General features: G+C 40.4%; 3 protein-coding genes across 3 annotated transcripts in view; all 3 read right to left on the reverse strand.

Annotated features, from left to right (window-relative positions):
- EIF3G (eukaryotic translation initiation factor 3 subunit G) overlaps positions 1–20,667 on the reverse strand; it is a 767,140-nt gene that overhangs the window by 122,470 nt on the left and 624,003 nt on the right. The gene's annotated exons all lie outside the window — the stretch shown is intronic.
- On the reverse strand, positions 1,043–2,115 carry LOC125930595 (olfactory receptor 7G3-like). The gene is given in 2 exon segments (XM_049642481.1): positions 1,043–1,905; positions 1,908–2,115. Coding segments are annotated over 2 exon segments (936 nt in total). The 5' UTR covers positions 1,981–2,115.
- Positions 19,087–20,546, reverse strand: LOC125928724 (zinc finger protein 347-like). The gene has a single exon (XM_049639402.1). It carries the CDS (start codon positions 20,544–20,546, stop codon positions 19,143–19,145), a length of 1,404 nt encoding a protein of 467 aa, XP_049495359.1. The 3' UTR covers positions 19,087–19,142.

The following is a 20,667-nucleotide window of genomic DNA, read 5'->3' on the forward strand; positions in this document are numbered from 1 at the left end:
TCCCAAGCAGAAATTCTGTACCAATTAAATGATAGCTTTTTCTCAAAAGAGCTTTCAGAAGGAACCTAACACTTTGACTTTAGCTCATGTAGCTGGTTTCAGACAGCAACAGAATTCATTCGTGTTGTTTTAAGCTGCTAAGCTTGTGGTAAGGTGTTACAATGGCAATACGACACCAATACAGGACACTTATCTCAATTTGGGCTCATGATAAAAACAATGCCTTCTGGATGTCTCCTTGGAACGATTATGTTTGTGTTGAAAAGAAACCCAAGGAGAGGCTGTTGGTTTTCATTTCTGGGTCTGAAAGGTCTCTGCACTGTTGCAGGCATCAGGGACCACCAGGAAGACGACTGTAGGCAAAAGCCAACCCATGGCAGAGTGAAATGCAGCCCTGTGGTTCTCTGCCTGGACCTACAATATCCCTGAAGTTTTATCTATTTATTTATTTTTATATTTGAGGAGGGGGAGAGAGAGAGAGCAGGGCAGGGGCAGACAAATGGAGACAGAATCTGAAGCAGGCTTCAAGCTCCGAGCTGTTAGCACAGAGCCCGACCCAGGACTCGAACTCAACGGGGCTCAAACTCACAAGCAGTGAGATCATGACCTGAGCCGAAGTCAGACACCTAACAGACTGAGCCACCTAGGTGCCCCATCCCTGAAGTTTTTGTAAGGAAAGATAATTGTTTTTATCATCTGACCCTATTGGAGTTGAGAATTTTGCTTTATTATAGTTGAAGGCATGCATCCTTACTGATTGAGTTGAAGTATCTCACACCCCCTCCAAATATAAACTAATATAATCATGCCAATTTTATGGACGAGGAAACCGAGTTTAGAGAGTTAAAATAAATTGTCAAAGGTCACATGGCTATGTTTCAGCAGAGGTAGGATTCAAACCCAGCTGGTCTGATTCCAAAATTCTTACCCTCACCACTTGACCTCTGGTTTCATATATTCAATGTTGGTCAGGCTTTCTGGATTGCACATTATTTCTCTGTCAAATTGCAGGAGTGTGTGTAAGCCCAAAGCAGCTGACATATTAATGGGAAGCTGATATTCTAGAGATGAGCTTCCTCAAAGCCCCCATCATGTCCTTGTTCCTCAGACTATAGATAAAAGGGTTCATCATGGGGGTGACCACGGTATACATCACTGATACTATTGCACTCTTCCGGGAGGAGTGAGTAGCTGCAGAACTCAGGTATACCCCAAAACCTGTCCCATAGAACAAGGAAACAACTATTAAGTGTGACCCACAGATGGAAAATGCCTTATACTTTCCACCAGCTGATGGGATTTTCAGAACAGAGGAGACAATTTGAGTGTAAGAGATAATTATCCCAGAGAGAGGTACAACACCCAACAGGCTGGTCACTAAGTACACAAGGATGTTATTGATGAGGATATCAGAACAGGCAAGCTTGAGGACATGAGCTAATTCACAGAAAAAGTGGGGAATTTCCAGGTCTGTGCAGAAGGACAGCCTTAGTGCCATCAAAGTGTGGAGAAGGGCATCCAGAACACTAATGAGGAAAGACAGCAGAACCAACAGCCTACAGAGCTTGGGGTTCATGATGGCCTTGTACCTCAATGGGTGACAGATGGCCACAAATCGATCAAAGGCCATCATTACCAGAATTCCATTTTCTAATCCAGCAAAAGTCAGGATGAAGCAGATTTGGGTGAGGCAGCCTGTGTAACTGATGGATTTGCTCTGTGTCTGGATGTTCACAAGCATCTTTGGGATGGTAGTGGAGGTGAGACAGATGTCAACAAAAGACAGGTTGGAGAGGAAGAAGTACATGGGGGTGTGGAGGTGGGAGTCGTACACAATGGCCAGGATGATGAGTAGGTTCCCGAACACAGAGACCAGGTACATAGACAGGAACACACAGAATAGCAGGGCTGCAGTTGTGGATCCTCTGACAGTCCCAGGAGGAGGAATTCTGTAGTAGCTGAGAAGTTTCCTGATTTCATGTTCCTGAGGGGTTTGATAGAAAAGATGGAGGTGACAAGAAAACAAAACTTAAGAGAAACTTTCTTAAATACATCTATCTTTTTCTCCTGCGTCCCTCTCTCCCATCTCTTTTCCTCTCCCTTTCTTGCTTTGCATTTCCCTCAACACTTACCCACACACACACACCATCCTGTCCCAAGTTCTTATATTCTACAATTCTTTGTCAAGTAGAGGTACTTAACGAGTAGAAAAGAGGACTGAAAAATCCTGTTAAGATGCCTCCAAGTAAATAATTCTAGAATAAAATCATTGATGGGGCGCCTGGGTGGCTCAGTCGGTTAAGCGTCTGACTTCGGCTCAGGTCATGATTTCGCGGTCCGTGAGTTTGAGCCTCGTATCAGGCTCTGTGCTGACAGCTCAGAGCCTGGAGTCTGTTTCAGATTCTGTGTCTCCCTCTCTCTGACCCTCCCCCATTCATGCTCTGTCTCTCTCTGTCTCAAAAATAAATAAACGTTAAAAAAAATAGAATAAAATCATTGAGGTTGTACTCTGGAATACAGTTTGAGAAAATACAGCCCTATGGACAAGATATAGTAAATAAAGGTTTATTGGAACATAACCATTCATTTATACCTCATGCATGTAGCTTGTATGCTACCTCTGAGTTGAGTACTTGTGACAGAGGCTTACAAATCTAAAATATTTACCATCTGGCTCTTTACTGAAAAAGGCTGCCTACCTCTAGTCTAGAAGCCTAATTAGGTTGAGGCTCAATTGTTTTTTGATGGGGGGGTGCAAACATTTTAAAGTATGTCTTTAGATATATACTGTCTTGCTTCTTGAAATAACTAGTGTCTGGATCCACTAATCCGCTGGGAGTCACAGAAAGCTGACATTCTAGTTCTGTCTTCATTTATTGGCTAAAATACTTCCATAAAAGAGTAACGCTCCCTAATTAAATAGGTGGTCCCCTGAGGGTTGTGTTCTTAGAAGGCAGGATACATCTTGAGTCCTGCATTCATCACTTGTTCAAACAATAAACTGTTTTTCAGCATTATCCAAAAATGAACATTGTATATCATGTATCATCTTTGGTCAGTCAACACTCCTCGTCTTGCCTCCTGAGTCCTTTTGAAATGAACCTCACAGATTCAGGTCTCCCTTAACAGGTTAGGCATGAAAGTTGCTCTATACTCGTCAATGCCTTGATCTTCAGTTTCCCATGCCTGTCTGCTCCCTCGTAGGGTGTATTGACTAACATCAAAACAGAGCACATCTGCAGGGCCTGAAATCAAGTTTAGAAAATTCTGCCAGATCAAAGGGAGGCTTGTGTGAATCTGTCACGAATTAGACAGATGCGCATATGTCATTGATGTTAACAGACACTGGGCACAGGGGTCCCGTGCCACACTCAGGGAACCAGGCTGCTGGGGGCCCACAATCTTGCAGTTGTCTCATTTGGAATATGTGACCTTGCTACTCATGGTAGTGGTGGATTTAAAATGTTTCACAAATTCAGGGGCGCCTAGGTGGCGCAGTCGGTTAAGCGTCCGACTTCAGCCAGGTCACGATCTCGCAGTCTGTGAGTTCGAGCCCCACGTCAGGCTCTGGGCTGATGGCTCGGAGCCTGGAGCCTGTTTCCGATTCTGTATCTCCCTCTCTCTCTGCCCCTCCCCCGTTCATGCTCTGTCTCTCTCTGTCCCAAAAATAAATAAAAAACGTTGAAAAAAAATTAAAAAAAAAAAATGTTTCACAAATTCCTTGACTCTTACCCTACAGGATAAAGAAAAATAAGTATGCTGGGAAAATACGTTGCTGCAATTTTCTCAAATGTTCCTCTCTGAAGCTAGAGTGAAGCTTTTTTTTTTTTTAACGTTTATTTATTTTTGAGACAGAGAGAGACAGAGGATGAATGGGGGAAGGTCAGAGAGAGGGAGACACAGAATCTGAAACAGGCTCCAGGCTCTGAGCTGTCAGCACAGAGCCCGACGCGGGGCTCGAACTCACGGACCGCGAGATCATGACCTGAGCCGAAGTCGGCCGCTTAACCGACTGAGCCACACAGGCGCCCCCCCCTTTTTTTTTTTTAAACAGAATAGTGGGAGAGAGAATGATATATAAGGGGTCTTATGCAAATAAATAAAATTGTTAAATGTGCATCCTCATAGTCCTAAAGAGAAAGTATCTCTTAATTAGCTAACCCTGCCTGATATGGAGGCCTCTGAACATTCGAGCCCCCCAGAAAGGCTGGTGAAGAAAAAGAAGGAAATAGAAGCAAATACACCTGGATAATTACACTTTCAGGGTAATGTTGGGATTTAAAATAATAAATGCAAAATATTTGGCATGGTACATGTAAAAGATAACATTTGAGTGTGTTTTATCTAATTATCTTTATATTCAGGAGAAAAAAAATGACAATTATAGAAGCTTCTTACCTCTTCCTCACTGGTAATTTCTAAAATAAACACACATGGGCAGCTCTTTCTGCCCATAGGTCCTGTCTCCATGCTTTAATAAAATCACCTTTTGGGGCACCTGGGTAGCTCAGCCAGTGTTAAGCATCCGACTTCAGTTCAGGTCATGATATTATGGTTCATGAGTTCAAGCCCACATCGGGCTCTCTGCTGTCAGCACAGAGCCTGGAGCCTGCTTCAGATCCTCTGTCTCCCTCCCACTCTGCCCCTCCCATGCTCACACTCTTTCTCTCTCAAAAATAAATAAACATTAAAAGAATTTTTTAATCACCTTTTTGCACCAAAAAATTAATAAATAAAAAAAAAGAGAGCATGAAAGATTTTTTTGCATCTTGTGTTCATGAAATGCAGCCAGATCAACACTGAACCATCCTGCACACCTAGAAAACTGATTTGAGGATTAACAACAATCTGCATGACCTGAACCACAGAACTCACCAGGTACACCAGGTGGAGAAGTGAACTGGGGGAGAGAGAAGCCGCAGAGGGCAGGGAGTTGTTTTTGCTTGTGCAGAGAGGACAGAGATGGGGGAGAGTATGGGAAAAGCACCCCCCCCAAAGCAGCTGGAGAGAAAGTAGAAAAGTAGAAACAGCCACAGGGGCTGAACTAAAAAGGGAGAAAGGAGAAAGGAGAGGGTTTAAATGCCATTACGAATCTACAAACAGGGGGAGCACAGAGTCCGAAACTCTCCAGTTCCATACCTGGGGGTGCTCTGGTGGGAAGGGCGAATCCCCAGGAGCAGAGTGGAGTCCAGGGGGCTTCGGGCCACACGGGGAGAGGCGGTTCCCCTGCTGGGAGGACAGCCGGTAGAGGCCGTGCGGCCCCCACACAGGCAAAGGTGCCGGCAGACCGGAGAACAGCCACATTCGCTGGTGCTGGAACAAGGGCGTTAAGGGGAAACCTGGTGCCAGATGCGTGTCGCGATTTTCCGTAATCCCTGAAACGCAGCTGCTACAGATCATGGGAGCTTTTTCCGGGATGGGGTGGCGCCCAGCCGCAGTCTCTGGGCATCGGGGGCGGCACAGTTCTGCGAACGGTCCTGGGTGCGGCCGGCACCGGCCATTGCTCAGTGAGACCCTCCCCCAGAAGGTGTGAGCGGGACAAAACCGCAGCCCCTCAGAAGTGAGGGGTCGGGAAACAAAGCCGCATCTGAGATAAAACTCAGCAGGGAGGTGCCGCCTGCAGCCTGATGGCTTGCTCACGGACAGGGTAAGAGCGGGGAGTGGATGGAAGCCGAAGACAAAGGACAGGTGTGCGATTGCTGCTTGGGGAGACACAGAATTCCAATACTAGAGCCTGGGTAGCTGCCTGACGCCATTTCATCTCTCCCGCGCATGAGCGCACACACCTATGAGCGCCACAATTCACCCCAGTAAACTAAGCAGCGCCATCTAGTGGAGAATGGAGCCGTTACACCAAGCCCCGCCCAACAGGGCCAACCTCGCTCTTCAGGAACCATAAGTCTCTCCACCTGCTTAGTTTACGGACTATAAAATGCTTCATAGTGACTTTTAGGAGAAAACGATGTAATTTCAATCATATTTTACTCTTGGTCTATCTATTCAATTTTCTTTTTTTCTTTTCATTTCTTTTTCTTGAATACAGAAAGAGAAAAAATTTATTTTTATTTTCAATTTTTATTAAAATATTTTCTTTATTTTTTCTACCATATTTTTTACTTTTTTGTAAATTTTCAAATTCTATTTTACTTCCATCATTTCATTTTATTCTATTTTATTGTATTCATTTTCTCAAATTTTCAAATGTTTTCCTTTTTTTTCTTGTTTTTCTTTTTTTTTCTGTTTTTCCCCCTTTTTTCTCTAATCTATCAAGCTCCTTCCAATAACCAGACCAAAACCACCCAGGATCTAGTAACATTTATTTGATTTTTTTCTGTGTGTGTGTTTTTTTTTAATTTTAGTTTTTTTACCTTATTAGTTCCTTTTCTTCCTTCAAAATGACGAAATGAAGGAATTCACCCCAAAAGAAAGAGCAGGAAGAAATGACAGATAGGGAATTAATCAACATAGATACAAGCAAGATGTCTGAACCAGAATTTAGAATCACAATAATAAGAATACTAGCTGGAGTCGAAAACAGATTAGAATCCTTTTCTGCAGAGATAAAAGAAGTAAAAGCTAGTCAGGATGAAATAAAAAATGCTAGAACTGAGCTGTAACTCCAATGGATGCCACACTGGCAAGGATGGATAAGGCAGAGCAACAAACCAGCAATATAGAGGACAAACTTATGGAGAATAATGAAGCAGAAAAAAAGAGGGAGACTAAGGCAAAAGAGCACCATTTAAGATTCAGAGAAATCAGTGACTCATTAAAAATGATTATGAACAACATCAGAATCATAGGGGTCCCAGAAGATGAAGAGAGGGAAAAAGGGGTAGAAGGGTTATGTGAGTAAATCATACAGAAAACTTTCCTAACCTGGGGAAAGACATAGACATCAAAATCCAGGAAGCACAGAGGACTCCCATAAGATTCAACAAAAACCGACCATCAGCAAGGCATATCATAGTCAAATTCACAAAATACTCAAGCAAGGAAAGAATCATGAAAGCAGCAAGGGGAAAAAAAGTCCTTAACCTACAAGGGAAGACAAATCAGGTTTGCAGCAGCCATGTCCACAGAAACTTGGCAGGCCAGAAAGGGTGGCAGGATATATTCAGTGTGTTGAATTGGAAAAATATGGAGCCAAGAATTCTTTATCCAGCAAGGTTGTCATTCAAAATAGGAGAGATAAAAAGTTTTGCAGACAAACAAAAATTAAAGGAGTTCGTGACCACTAAACCAGCCCTGCAAGAAATTTTAAGAGGGACTCTCTGAGGGGAGAAAAGATGAAACAAACCAAAAAAAAAAAAAAAAAAAAAGACCAAAAGCAGGAAAGACTAGAAAGGACCAGAGAACACCACCAGAAATTCCAACTCTACAAGCAACATAATGGCAATAAACTCATATCTTTCAGTACTCACTCTTACCATCAATGGAATAAATGATCCAATCAAAAGACATAGGGTAACAGAATGGATAAGAAAACAAGATCCATCTATATGCTGTTTACAAGAGACCCACTTTAGACCTAAAGACATCTTCAGATTGAAAGTAAGGGGATGGAGAACCATCTATCATGCTAATGGTAGACAAAAGAAAGCCAAAATAGCCATACTTATATCAGACAATCTAGACTTTAAAATAAAGACTGTAACAAGAGATGAGGAAGGACATTATATCATAATTAAGGGGTCTATCCACCAAGAAGACCTAACAATTGTAAACATTTATGCTCCAAATATGAAGCACCCAAATATATAAATAAATGTATCACAAACATAAAGAAACTCATTGATAATAATACCATAATAGTGGGGGACTTCAACACCCCACTTACAACAATGGACAGATCATCTAAACAGAAATTCAACAAGGAAACAATGGCTTTGAATGACACACTGGACCAAAAGGACTTAACAGATATATTCAGAACATTTCATACTAAAGCAGCAGAATATACATTCTTCTGCAGTGTACATGGAACATTCTCCAGAATAGATCACATACCAGGACACAAATCAGCCCTACACAAGTATAAAAAGATCGAGATGATACCATGCATATTTTCAGACCACGACGCTATGAAACTCGAAATCAACCACAAGAAAAAATTTGGAAAGGTAACAAATGCTTGGAGACTCAAGAACATTCTACTAAAGAATGAATGGGCTAACCAAGAAGTTAAAGAGGAAAATAAAAAGTACATGGAGGCCAATGAAAATGATAACATCACAGTCCAAAACCTCTAGGATGCAGCAAAGGCGGTCATAAGAGGGAAGTGTATAGCAATCCAGGCCTTCCTAAGAAGGAAGAAAGGTCTCAGATACACAACCTAAACTTACACCTAAAGAGCTGGAAAAAGAACAGCAAATAAACCCCCAAACCAGCAGAAGACAGGAAATAATAAAGATTAGAGCAGAAATCAATGCTATCAAAACCAAAAAAAAAAAAAAAAATAGAACAGACCAATGAAACCAAAAGCTTGTTCTTTGAAAGAATTAACAAAATTGATAAACCCCTAGCCAGTTTGTTCAAAAGAAAAAGGAAAGTCCCCAAATAAATAAAATCAAGAAGGAAAGAGGAGAGATCACAACCAACACTGCAGAAATACAAACAGTAATAAGAGAATATTATGACCCATTATATGCCATTAAAATGGGCCATCTGGAAGAAATGGACAAATTCCTAGAAACATATAAACTACCAAAACTGAAATAGGAAGAAATAGAAAATTTGAACAGACCCATAACCAGTAACAAAATCTAATTAGTAATCAAAAATCTCTCCCAAAAACAGAGTCCAGGACCAGATGGCTTTCCAGGGGAATTCTACCAAACGTTTAAGGAAGAGTTCACACCTATTCTCTTGAAGCTGTTCCAAAAAATAGAAATGGAAGGAAAACTTCCAACTCTTTCTATGAAGCCAGAATTACCTTGATTCCAAAACCAAAGACCCCACTAAAAGGAGAACTATAGAGCAATTTCACTAATGAACATGGACACAAAACTCCTCAACAAGATATTAGCCAACCAGATTCAACAATACATTAAAAAAAAAAATTATTCACCATGACCAAGTGGGATTTATACCCTGGGATGCAGGGCTGGTTCAATATCCACAAAACAATGTGATTCATCAAATCAATAAAAGAAAGGACAAGAACCACATGATCCTCTCAATAGATGCAGAGAAAGAATTTGACAAAATACAGCATCTTTTCTTGATAAAAAAAACCCTTAAGAAAGTAGGGATAGAAGGATCATACCTCAAGATTATAAAACCATAAATGAAAGACCCAATGCTAATATCATCCTCAATGGGGAAAAACTGAGAGCTTCCCCCCTAAGGTCAGGAACAAGACAGGGATGTCCCTCTCACCACTGTTATTCAACATTATATTGGAAGTCTTAGCCTCAGTAATCAGACAACACAAGGAAATAAAACGCATCCAAATCAGCCAGGAGGAGGTCAAACTTTCACTTTTTGCAGATGACATGATACTCTATATGGAAAACCCAAAAGATTCCACCAAAAATCTGCTAGAACTGATCCATGAATTCAGCAAAGTTGCAGGATATAAAATCAATGCACAGAAATCAGTTGCATTCCTATACACCAACAATGAAACAACAGAAAGAGAAATCAAGGAATCGATCCCATTTACCATTGCACCAAAAACCATAAAATACGTAGGAATAAGTCTAACCAAAGAGGTGAAAAATCTATACACTTAAACTATAGAAAGCTTATGACAAATTGAAGAAGACACAAAAAAAGGAAAAATATTCCATGCTCCTGGATAGGAAGAACAAATATTGTTAAAACGTTGATACTACCAAAAGCAATCTACATATTCAATGCAATACGTATCAAAATTACACCAGCATTCTTCACAGAGCTAGAACAAACAATCCTAAAATTCTTATGGAACCACAAATGACCCCGAATAGCCAAAGCAATCTTGAAAAAGAAAACCAAAGCAGGAGGCAACACAATCCCAGACTTCAAGCTATACTACAAAGCTGTATTCATCAAGACAGTATGGTACTGGCACAAGAACAGACCCTCAGATCAATGGAACAGAATAGAGAACCCTGAAATGAACCCACAAATGTATGGCCAACTAATCTTTGACAAAGCAGGAAAGAATACCCAATGGAAAAAAGACAGTCTCTTCAGCAAGTGGTGCTGGGAAAACTGGACAGCGACATGCAGAAAAATGAACTTGGACCACTTTCTTGCACCATACACAAAAATAAACTCAAAATGGATGAAAGACCTAAACATAAGACAGGAAGCCATCAAAATTCTCGAGGAGAAAGCAGGCAAAAACCTCTTTGACCTTGGCCACAGCAATCTTACTTAACACATCTCCAGAGGCAAGGGAAACAAAAGTAAAAATGAACTATGAGGACCTCATGAAAATAAAAAGCTTCTGCACAGTGAAGGAAATCATGAACAAAACTAAAAGGCAACCAATGGAATGGAAGAAGATATTTGCAAATGACATATCGGATAAAGGGTTAGTATCCAAAATCTATAAAGAACTTACCAACACAACACCCCAAAAAACAAATGACCCAGTGAAGAAGTGGGCAAAAGACATGAACAGACACTTTTTGAAAGAAGACATCCAGATGGCTAACAGACACATGAAAAGATGTTCAACATCACTCATCATCAGGGAAATACAAATCAAAACCACAAATGAGATACCACCTCATAACTGTCAGAATGGCTAACATTAACAACTCAGGCAACAACAGAGGTTGGCGAGGATGCGGAGAAAGAGGGTATTTTTTGCACTACTGGTGGGAATGCAAACTGGTGCAGCCACTCTGGAAAACTGTATGGAGGTTCCTCAAAAAATTAAAAATAGAACTACCCTTTGATCCAGCTATTGCACTACTAGCTATTTATCCAAGGGATACGGGTATGCTGTTTTGAAGGGGCACATGCACCCCCATGTTTATAGCAGTGCTATCAACAATAGCCAAAGTATGGAAAGAGCCCAAATGTCCATCCATGGATGAATGGATAAAGAAGATGTGGTATATATATATATAATATATGTATTATATATATATATACAATGGAGTATTACTCAGCAATCAAAAAGAATTAAATCTTGACATTTGTAACTACGTGGATGGAACTAGAGGGTATTATGCTAAGTGAAATTAGTCAGAGGAAGACAAAAGTCATATGACTTCACTCATATGAGGACTTTAAAGGACAAAACAGGGGCGCCTGGGTGGCTCAGTCGGTTGGGCGTCCGACTTCGGCTCAGGTCATAATCTCGCGGTCCGTGAGTTCAAGCCCCGCGTCGGGCTCTGGGCTGACTGCTCAGAGCCTGGAGCCTGTTTCAGATTCTGTGTCTCCCTCTCTCTCTGATGCTCCCCTGCTCATCCTCTGTCTCTCTCTGTCTCAAAAATAAATAAATATTTTTTAAAAAAATTTTAATAAAAAAATAAAAGACAAAACAGATGAACATAAGGAAAGGGAAGCAAAAATAATTTAAAAACAGGGAGAGGGCCAAAACATAAGTGACTCTTAAATATAGAGAACAAACAGAGGGTTGCTGGAGGGTTGTGGGAGGGGTGATTGGCTAAATGGGTAAGGGGCATTAAGGAATCTACTCCTGAAATCATTGTTGTACTATATGCTAACTAACTTGGATGTAAATTTAAAAAATAAATTAAATTTAAAAATTTAAAAAATAAATAGCAAAAAATAAAGATAAAATATACATACGTGATCTTTTCTGCTTAACACTCTTTGAACACATAATGAATAAAAAGAAAGGGGATAATTAATTCCTAAAATTTTTCAATTGTCCATGGAAGTCATTATAGTGAAGCTCTGTGCTTAGATTCATAGATAGATCCATTTCCCCTTTTATTTACTTCCTTAATGCATATCCCATCAGTGTCTTTCTCTCCCATAATTTTTCCTTTCTTACTGCAGTTTCTGGAAATGGAAATTAACTCTGTTTATGCAGTAGCAAAGATCCCTCCTATTTTTGCCTTAATCCAGGTCTTTCATTTATATCATAGATAATATAAAAATGTTATCTTTAAAGTTCTCATCATAAGAAAAAAAATGTGTAACCATGTGTGAGGATGGATGTTATTGGAACTTATTTTGGTAATCATTTTTGCAATATTTACATATGTCAAGCCATTATGTTGTATTCCTAGAACTATTACAATGTTATATCTCAGTTATATCTCAATTAAAATAAAGAAAAATTTAAGAGTAAGCCATAGATCAGACACCCCCCCCCCCCCCTCCCATTATTCCTTGTTTGGTCACCTTAGTGCCTGCTCCAGGGGAGGAGTCCCATGTGGACCAACACAGGAGCAGCTCCAAGCCTCTACTGTCTCATCTGCCTTATCCAGATTCCTGAGAAATTGAATCCTGATGCCCACAAAAGAGGCAATAAAGGGGGCGCCTGGGTGGCGCAGTGGGTTAAGCGTCCGACTTCAGCCAGGTCACGATCTCGCGGTCCGTGAGTTCGAGCCCCGCGTCAGGCTCTGGGCTGATGGCTCGGGGCCTGGAGCCTGTTTCTGATTCTGTGTCTCCCTCTCTCTCTGCCCCTCCCCCGTTCATGCTCTGTCTCTCTCTGTCCCAAAAATAAATAAAAAACGTTGAAAAAAAAAAAGAGGCAATAAAGGATTGTCATGGGCTGACAGTGTCTAAGCATCTGCCTACCATTCTTATGAAGTAATGAGCTGAAAGAATTTCTGTAACAGTACCTCAAATATACTGTAGAATCACAAGATGTGTACAGTTGAATGGTACAGTGAGTCCATGTAAACTGAGCCCTTTGTTTAACAAATTGAGGTCCTGAGCAAAGAAAGACAAGGGATCATAAAACAAACAAACAACCATCAACCATGTTAGGAATTAAGACTTGAACCCAGACACTCCTTGGCTTAATCATGAATCCCCCAATTGTAACATGGATCTGTGACATGGGAAAGCCCCTGGACCTCTCTGAGCAGATTCAATTTTCTCATGTTTATAATGGCAACTGCTTAAAAAAAATACATAAAGGTTATTTATTGTGCGGATGAAAAATGAATAGATGAAAAGCACCAAGCAGTATGGGGCCTTGCAACGACTTTTCCTATCACTTTTGGTTTTAGTTATGGACAAGTCCTGATGTCTAGAAGGGAAGCTGAGAGTAAGCCAGAGAGACAAGGAAGGACACCTCGAGAATATAATCTCAAGGCTGGTAGTAGGATTTGCTCAAATCCCCACTGGGAGCCTTCAGTATAGTGAAATAGAGGAAAGAAATCATCTACATAAACATCTTTTTAAAAAATTTTTAATGTTTATTTACTTTTGAGAGAGAGAGAGTCAGAGTGCAAGTGGGGGAGGGGCAGAGAGAGGGAGACATAGAATCGGAAGCAGGCTCCAGGCTCTGAGCTGTCAGCACAGAGCCTGACACGGGGCTCAAACCCGTGAACCATGAGATCATGACCTGAGCTGAAGGACACTTAACTCACTGAGCCACTCAGGCACCCCATAAATAAACATCTTTATAGGAATACATACATAAGTTATGGCAAAGTCACGGTACACCTTGTTATTTTAATATTATTTTATAGTATATCATCCTTAATTTTTTAAATGTTCATTATTTTAAATATGCAAAATCAAAATATTTACATTAGTGCTAGCTGTATAAAATTAAATAAAAATTTATTAAAGGAGGGCACCTGGGTGGCTCAGTCGGTTGAGTGTCCAACTCTCGATTTCAACTCAGGTCACGATCCCAGGGTCATGGTGACAGCCTGCTTGGGTTTCTCTCTCTCTCTCTCTCTCTCTGCCCCTCTGCAGCTTGCACAGACATACATGCTTGTTCTCTCAAAATAAGTATTTTAAAAAATAAAATATATGATTTCACTCATGTGGAATTTAAGAAACACAACACAGATGAACATAGGAGAAGGGAAGAAAAATAAGATAAAGAGGGAGGCAAACCCTAAGAGACTCTCATATACAGAGAACAAACTTGAGGGTTGCTGAAGGGGTTGGGGGTGAATGTGTGAAATGGGCGATGGGCATTAAGGAGGGCACTTTTGGGGATGAGCACTGGTTGTTATATGTAGGGGATGAATCCGTGGATTCTACTCCTAAAACCAAGACTACACTGTATGTTAGCTAACTTAAATTTAAATTTTTAAAAATGGTTTTAAATCATTAAAGGAGATGCACTGCTAGGAATTTATCCAAGGGATACAGGAGTACTGATGCATAGGGGCACTTGTACCCCAATGTTTATAGCAGCACTCTCAACAATAGCCAAGTTATGGAAAGAGCCTAAATGTCCATCAACTGATGAATGGATAAATTGTGGTTTATATACACAATGGAATACTACGTGGCAATGAGAAAGAATGAAATACGGCTTTTTGTAGCAACGTGGATGGAACTGGAGAGTGTGATGCTAAGTGAAATAAGCCATACAGAGAAAGACAGATACCATATGGTTTCACTCTTATGTGGATCCTGAGAAACTTAACAGAAACCCATGGGGGAGGGGAAGGAAAAAAAAAAAAGAGGTTAGAGTGGGAGAGAGCCAAAGCATAAGAGACTGTTAAAAACTGAGAACAAACTGAGGGTTGATGGGGGGTGGGAGGGAGGGCAGGGTGGGTGATGGGTATTGAGGAGGGCACCTTTTGGGATGAGCACTGGGTGTTGTATGGAAACCAATTTGACAATAAATTTCATATATTAAGAAAAAATCATTAAAGGAGAATAGTCTATATGATAGCTATAGCAGGATGAAATTTATATAAATATAAATAAACCAGTTTTTCATGTTTTATGTTCTATTTAAGTATCCAAATAAGGACAAACTGACAATGAAGGGCTCAAGCCCACCAGCCAGCATGATCAAATTCAAAATTGTGCCACACCTGCTGTAGTTTTCTTTTTGCTTTAAGTTTTAAAGTTCATTTATTTTGAGAGGGAGAGAGAGCATGTGCATGAGCAGGGGAGGGGCAGAAAGAAGAGAGAATCCCAAGCAGGCTCCACACTGTTAGCACGGATCCCACGAACCATGAGATCATGACCTGATCAGAAATCAAGAGTCAGATGCTTAATTGAGCCTCAAAGGCACCCCCAGTGTTCTTTATTAATAAAACAATGCAGATCTCCGTGAAGCCCCCGCATATTCCTACACAATCTCAATACTGACCTCCCTTCCCCACGGTTAAACAGGATCCTGAAGTCTTGCCTGTATCATTCCCCTGGAATATCTCATATGAGTAATGATGTATCCACAAGCATCGTATGCTTATGTTACTCTATGTATTACATGCTCCTATCTGTTAGACATAGTATCAACTATTCAATTTAGCAACTATTTTGGCTTAATCACGGTCTTTTCTATATTTATCAAAACTGACACAAGCAGATTTGGTTTATCAAATTTAACATACATTCTCACATCAATGGGCATTTGGGTTTATTACAATTTTTTCCTATAGTAGAGATTTATGAGACACGTTCACACGTACTGATAGTGTTAAACTACGCATAGCAAATCTCCACCAAATTCCCTAGTGGCAACCTCTGGGAGGGGAGGAGGGAAATAAATAATAGAGAGGATTTGTCCATAATGATAGTTATCCCTGTCTGAGGGCGAAGAAAGGTCTTTCTGTGTGGGACTTGGATCTAAAACTCAGTTTAAAATATAATAATAGGACCTCATGTGTATGTATAATACTTTACTATTATATGGTAATATAATAGTATATTATACCACCAGTCGTTGTATGGCTGTTTATATTAATGCTCACTGTGCTGTTCTGAAGGTTTAAAATATTCCATATTTTTTGCAGGGGTTTTCAAAGACTGGAAAGGTAGACTAATGTGTCTCAACCTCCTCTCCCAAGGTCCTCACAGTTAAGAGGTAGGGACAAGACTTGAGTTCTCCTCTAAGGATAAAATCTGAAACCAGATATGGGAAAATTGAGAAGCCAAACTCACCCATCCCAGTCTTACAGCCAAAAAAAAAAAAAAAGAAAAGAAAAGAAAGAAAGAGAAAAAATGAGGAAACCAGAGAATTGTAGAGTCATCTGTCCAATTTTTGAAGGGGCGAATTCATGCTCAGGTGGTAAAAGAGAGTCCCTGGAATTTAAAAGGCAAAGTAGGAGCCAGAAATGAAAGCTAATTGCAAATTCAATGTAACCTAATCTTACTTAATCCTTAATCCTTCTCTAACTTCTTGGATGTCCTCCAGATGGACTGATTTTAAATAACTGTTCAATTTTGCACAGAATTTATTAGAACACATCAGATTACCTTGAAGTCATCAATGAGTAATTCACCCTTCCTCTAGATACTGAAGGATAGAGATGGGAAATCTGTCCCCAAGAAGAGCAGGTGGGCCAAGTCAGTTGGGCTCCTGGGCACGAGGGAGCATCTCGGAAGGAGACCTAGGTGTGCTGTTTCCTGACCTGAGCAGGTCTTTGAGGGCAATGGTCACAGGTAGACTCTACAGTTTCTGTGGCCCTGGGGGCTCAATTTCCAAAGCTCCTCATTAGCCAAATGTGTACTGTCATTTCTTCCGCAAGACAATTCAAATCCCTATGGAGCACAGCTCATAGAAAGAAATCCTGGGGGCACCTGGGTGGCTCAGTTAAGTGTCTGACTTCAGCTCAGGTCATGATCTCATGGCTTGTGAGTTCAAGCCCCACATTGGGCTATGTGCTGACAGTTCAGAGCCTGGAGCCTATTTCAGGTTCTGTGTCTCCCTCTCTCTCTGCCCCTCACCCATTCACATTCTGTCTCTCAAAAATAAACATTAAAAATTTTTTTTAAAAAATAAAGAACTCCTGGGTGACTGATTTCCTGACCCTAAGAGGGCAGACATACATCATTCTTTTCCCACGTTTCCTCTCACCTCCAGGTAGGAAACTTAATTCTTGGATTTCTTGGGTCTGACCTTAAGAGAGCTGATGAGTTTTTCATTAAACCAATTCCCGGCTTTCTCCAAGTCGGATATTATTGGTGTGTAAGTCCCCACAAGGACAGAGACTGGGGATACAGAGCTTATCTCACCGGATCATCTCGTCATTCTAAGAATTTTTTTGTTTTTAACTGAAGTTCCTTTGTGAATGAGGTTAGTTCTATTATAGTAAAGAGTTCAGAGAAACCAATTTTCTAGTTACTTGGGCAGGACTTTTGGAGGTTGCCTAAAAAACGGACATCAAAACCAACAATCATAGGGCACCTGGGTGGCTCAGTTGGTTGGGCACGTGACTCTTGATCTCAGCTTAGATCATTATCCCATGGTAGTGGAATCTATCCCTACATTGGGCTCTGGTGCTGAGCGTGGACAGTGCTCAAGATTCTTTCTCTGCCTCTCTCCCCTGCTTGTGCTCACTCTCTAAAACAAAACAAACCACCCCCCCCAAAAAAAAAAAAACCCTAAAAATGAATTGCATTAACATTGGGAAAAAGGAATATACAGGAACTCTGTACAATCTTTTCAACTTTTCTAGGAAGTGCAAAACTAGTTCAAAATTTTTAAAAAGTTAAAAATCAAAATATGGTCCTATCTATGCCATACACATCAAAATAACCAAAATGAAAAAGACAATATAAAATACTAGCAAGATTACAGACATACATACTGTCACAACTACTTTGTAAAACTATCTGGTAGTATTGAATAAATGTGATTGTGTGTATTCCCTATGACCCACAAACTGCACTCCTAAAATATTAGCCCAACAAAAACAGGTACAACTGAGAACTAAAACATGTGCAAGAATGTTCATAGCAGGTAAAATATCCCAGCTATAAACAACCTTAAACATTCAGAACAGTTGAATGAATAAATTGCGTGTATTCGTACAATGGAAAAACTATGTATCAATGAGAATAAAATTCTGCTAAATGAAGAATATAGATGAATCTCATAAAGACAACATTGAGCAGAAGCCAGGCACAAATGATAACGTATCAGGTACAATAGTGCAAATAAATCCGTAAACATACTAAAAACCACTCAATTTTATACTTCAAATGGGTGAAATTTACGACATGTAAAGTATATCTCAATGAAGCTCTTAAAATGCATGATTCCAGGGGCACCTGGGTGGCTCAGTTGGTTAAGCGTCCAACTTCGGCTCAGGTCATGATCTCGTGGTCTGTGAGTTGGAGCCCCGTGTCGGGCTCTGGGCTGACAGCTCAGAGCCTGGAGCCTGCTTCGGATTCTGTGTCTCCCTCTCTCTCTGCCCCTCCTCTGCTCAAGCCCTGTCTCACTCTGTCTCTCAAAAATAAATGTGAAAAAAATTTTTAATAAAATAAAATCTTTTTTAAAAAAATGCATGATTCCATAGAGTACATATATTCTGGTGGCAGGAATTAGAGTGATTAGTGAGTGGAAGGAAGCAGTGAAGGAGGATCTAGTGCTGATAATGTTCTAGTTCTCGCCCAGTGTGTGTAGTAGTTAGTAGAGATGTACTCTACCTTGTCAGACATTCATTGGGTTGTAAATTTTTTAACACTTATCTTAAGTAGAAACAGTGTGCTGTGAAAAGTATAGAATTTCAAAGATTCAACCATTCACAATTTTGGTGGGAAGATTCATTTCAGACCTTGTGTCAGGAAATGGTAGGTTAAGAGACATGATCTGGATGAACTACAAATGCAACTTAAAGTCTTTATCAAATAGATAAAGATAATAATAGATAAACACACCTATATCCCTATTATTACCCCTGTAATAATTCAACTTTTAAATTATATATATAAAAAGTTTTTTAAACCTGACGTGGGTTATATTGGTTAGTGACAGCAGTCATTTGTAAATAAAACAACCTTCCTCCCAAGACACACATGAACAGACACTGTAAATATGGTGGCTTAAAACATTAGGCATTTATTTTTCTCAAGTAACAAGCCTTGGAGATACTAAAATTTTTTCCTCTCAGTTGTCAAGCGGTCACTTATCTATGGGATGAATAAAGGATTGATCACAATCATTACATAACTTAGATTTCTCCCACAGATTATTCAGAGGCCTTGTCTCATTCTTTACATCCAGTTTTTCTCTGCATTTGCTTGTATGCCATAAAGATCGAGAGTTCAAGAACTATTCCACAGGGACATTGCTAGGAGTTTTGTCCAGCATGAGTGCTCTCATGATGCCTCCGAAGGGATAAGAGCTTACTGAAAGCACGACCACAGACATTGCACTGATAGGGTTTTTCGCCAGTATGCACTCTCTTGTGCACGGTAAGATTACCCCTTACAGTGAAGGTTTTCCCACACTGATCACACTCGTAGGGCTTCTCCCCAGTGTGGGTTCTCATGTGTATTGTAAGGGATGCATTCCTCCTAAAAGCTTTTCCACACTCACTACAGTTGAAGGGTTTCTTCTCCCTGGTGTGCTTTTTCATATGTCTCCTATGAGATAAGACACCACTGAAGGCTTTCCCACATTCCTTACACTCATATTGTTTCGTCCTCATGTGAATTTTCTTGTGCAAAATGAGGAAATAATTCACTCTGAAGGTTTTCCCACACTGATGGCATGCAAAGGGTTTCTCTCCAGTGTGAATTCTCATGTGTTCTTTCAGACACGAGTGGTCCCTGAAGGATTTCCCACAGACCTTGCATATACACGGTTTCTCTCCAGCATGCATCTTCTTGTGCACTATGAGATTACAGCTCATTCTAAAAGTTTTCCCACACTGACCACACTTGTAAGGTCTCTCTCCAGTATGTATCCTCAGGTGTGTCTTCAGGTATGACTCACTACTTAGTGCTTTTCCACAGAGGTTACACACAACGGATTTCTCTCCAGTATGGATTCTCTTATGTCTTTTAAGGTACGGGAGAATACTGAAGGTTTTCCCACAATCATTGCAGGCATAGGGCTTCTCTCCAGTATGTAATATCTTGTGCGTGTTAAGCCTAGACCTTCTACTGAATGTTTTGTTGCACTGATCACACTTGTAGGGTTTATCCTTGGAATGAATCTCTTCATGTTGTCTAAGAAGTGAACTATCTCTGAAGGTTTTTCTACAGTCACGGCATCCATAGGGCTTCTCCCCAGAGTGAATTCTCTTGTGCCGATTAAGATAAGAGCTTGAACTGTAGGCTTTCCCACACTGGTTACATTTAAAAGGTTTTTCTCCACTGTGGGTTCTCACGTGCAATGTAATAGATGAGCGGCTCTGCAATACTTTACTACACTGCCTACCTTGAACAGAGTTGTCTCTAATGTGAGTTTTTTCATGCTTCTTAAGGTAGAAGTTTGAATTTAAGACTTCGCCAGAGTCACTGAATTCATAGGATTTCTCTCTTGTATGTTCTCTCTCATGTGCACCTAAGAAAGAACTCCTGATAAAGGTATTTTTATCTTTTTTACATTCATAGGATTTCTCCCCAGAATGAACACTGTCATGTGGGTTAAGGTGAGAACAATCTCTAAAGGGTTTCCCAGGGTGAAGGCGTTGATGGGGTTTCTCTCTGGGATGAATTCTCTGATTCTGGGCAATGCTAGATTTCATGCACAAGGCAATTTTATTCCGTTCAATGGGTCTGCCTCCATGAGTTTGTTCCTATTGGTTAAAATGAGTTATGATCACAAGATTTATCACATCAATCGTATTGATTTGAGAATCCCCCCCC

The sequence above is a fragment of the Panthera uncia genome, chromosome A2 (genome assembly GCF_023721935.1).
Source record: "Panthera uncia isolate 11264 chromosome A2, Puncia_PCG_1.0, whole genome shotgun sequence".
In the NCBI taxonomy this organism is placed as follows: Eukaryota; Metazoa; Chordata; class Mammalia; order Carnivora; family Felidae; genus Panthera; species Panthera uncia.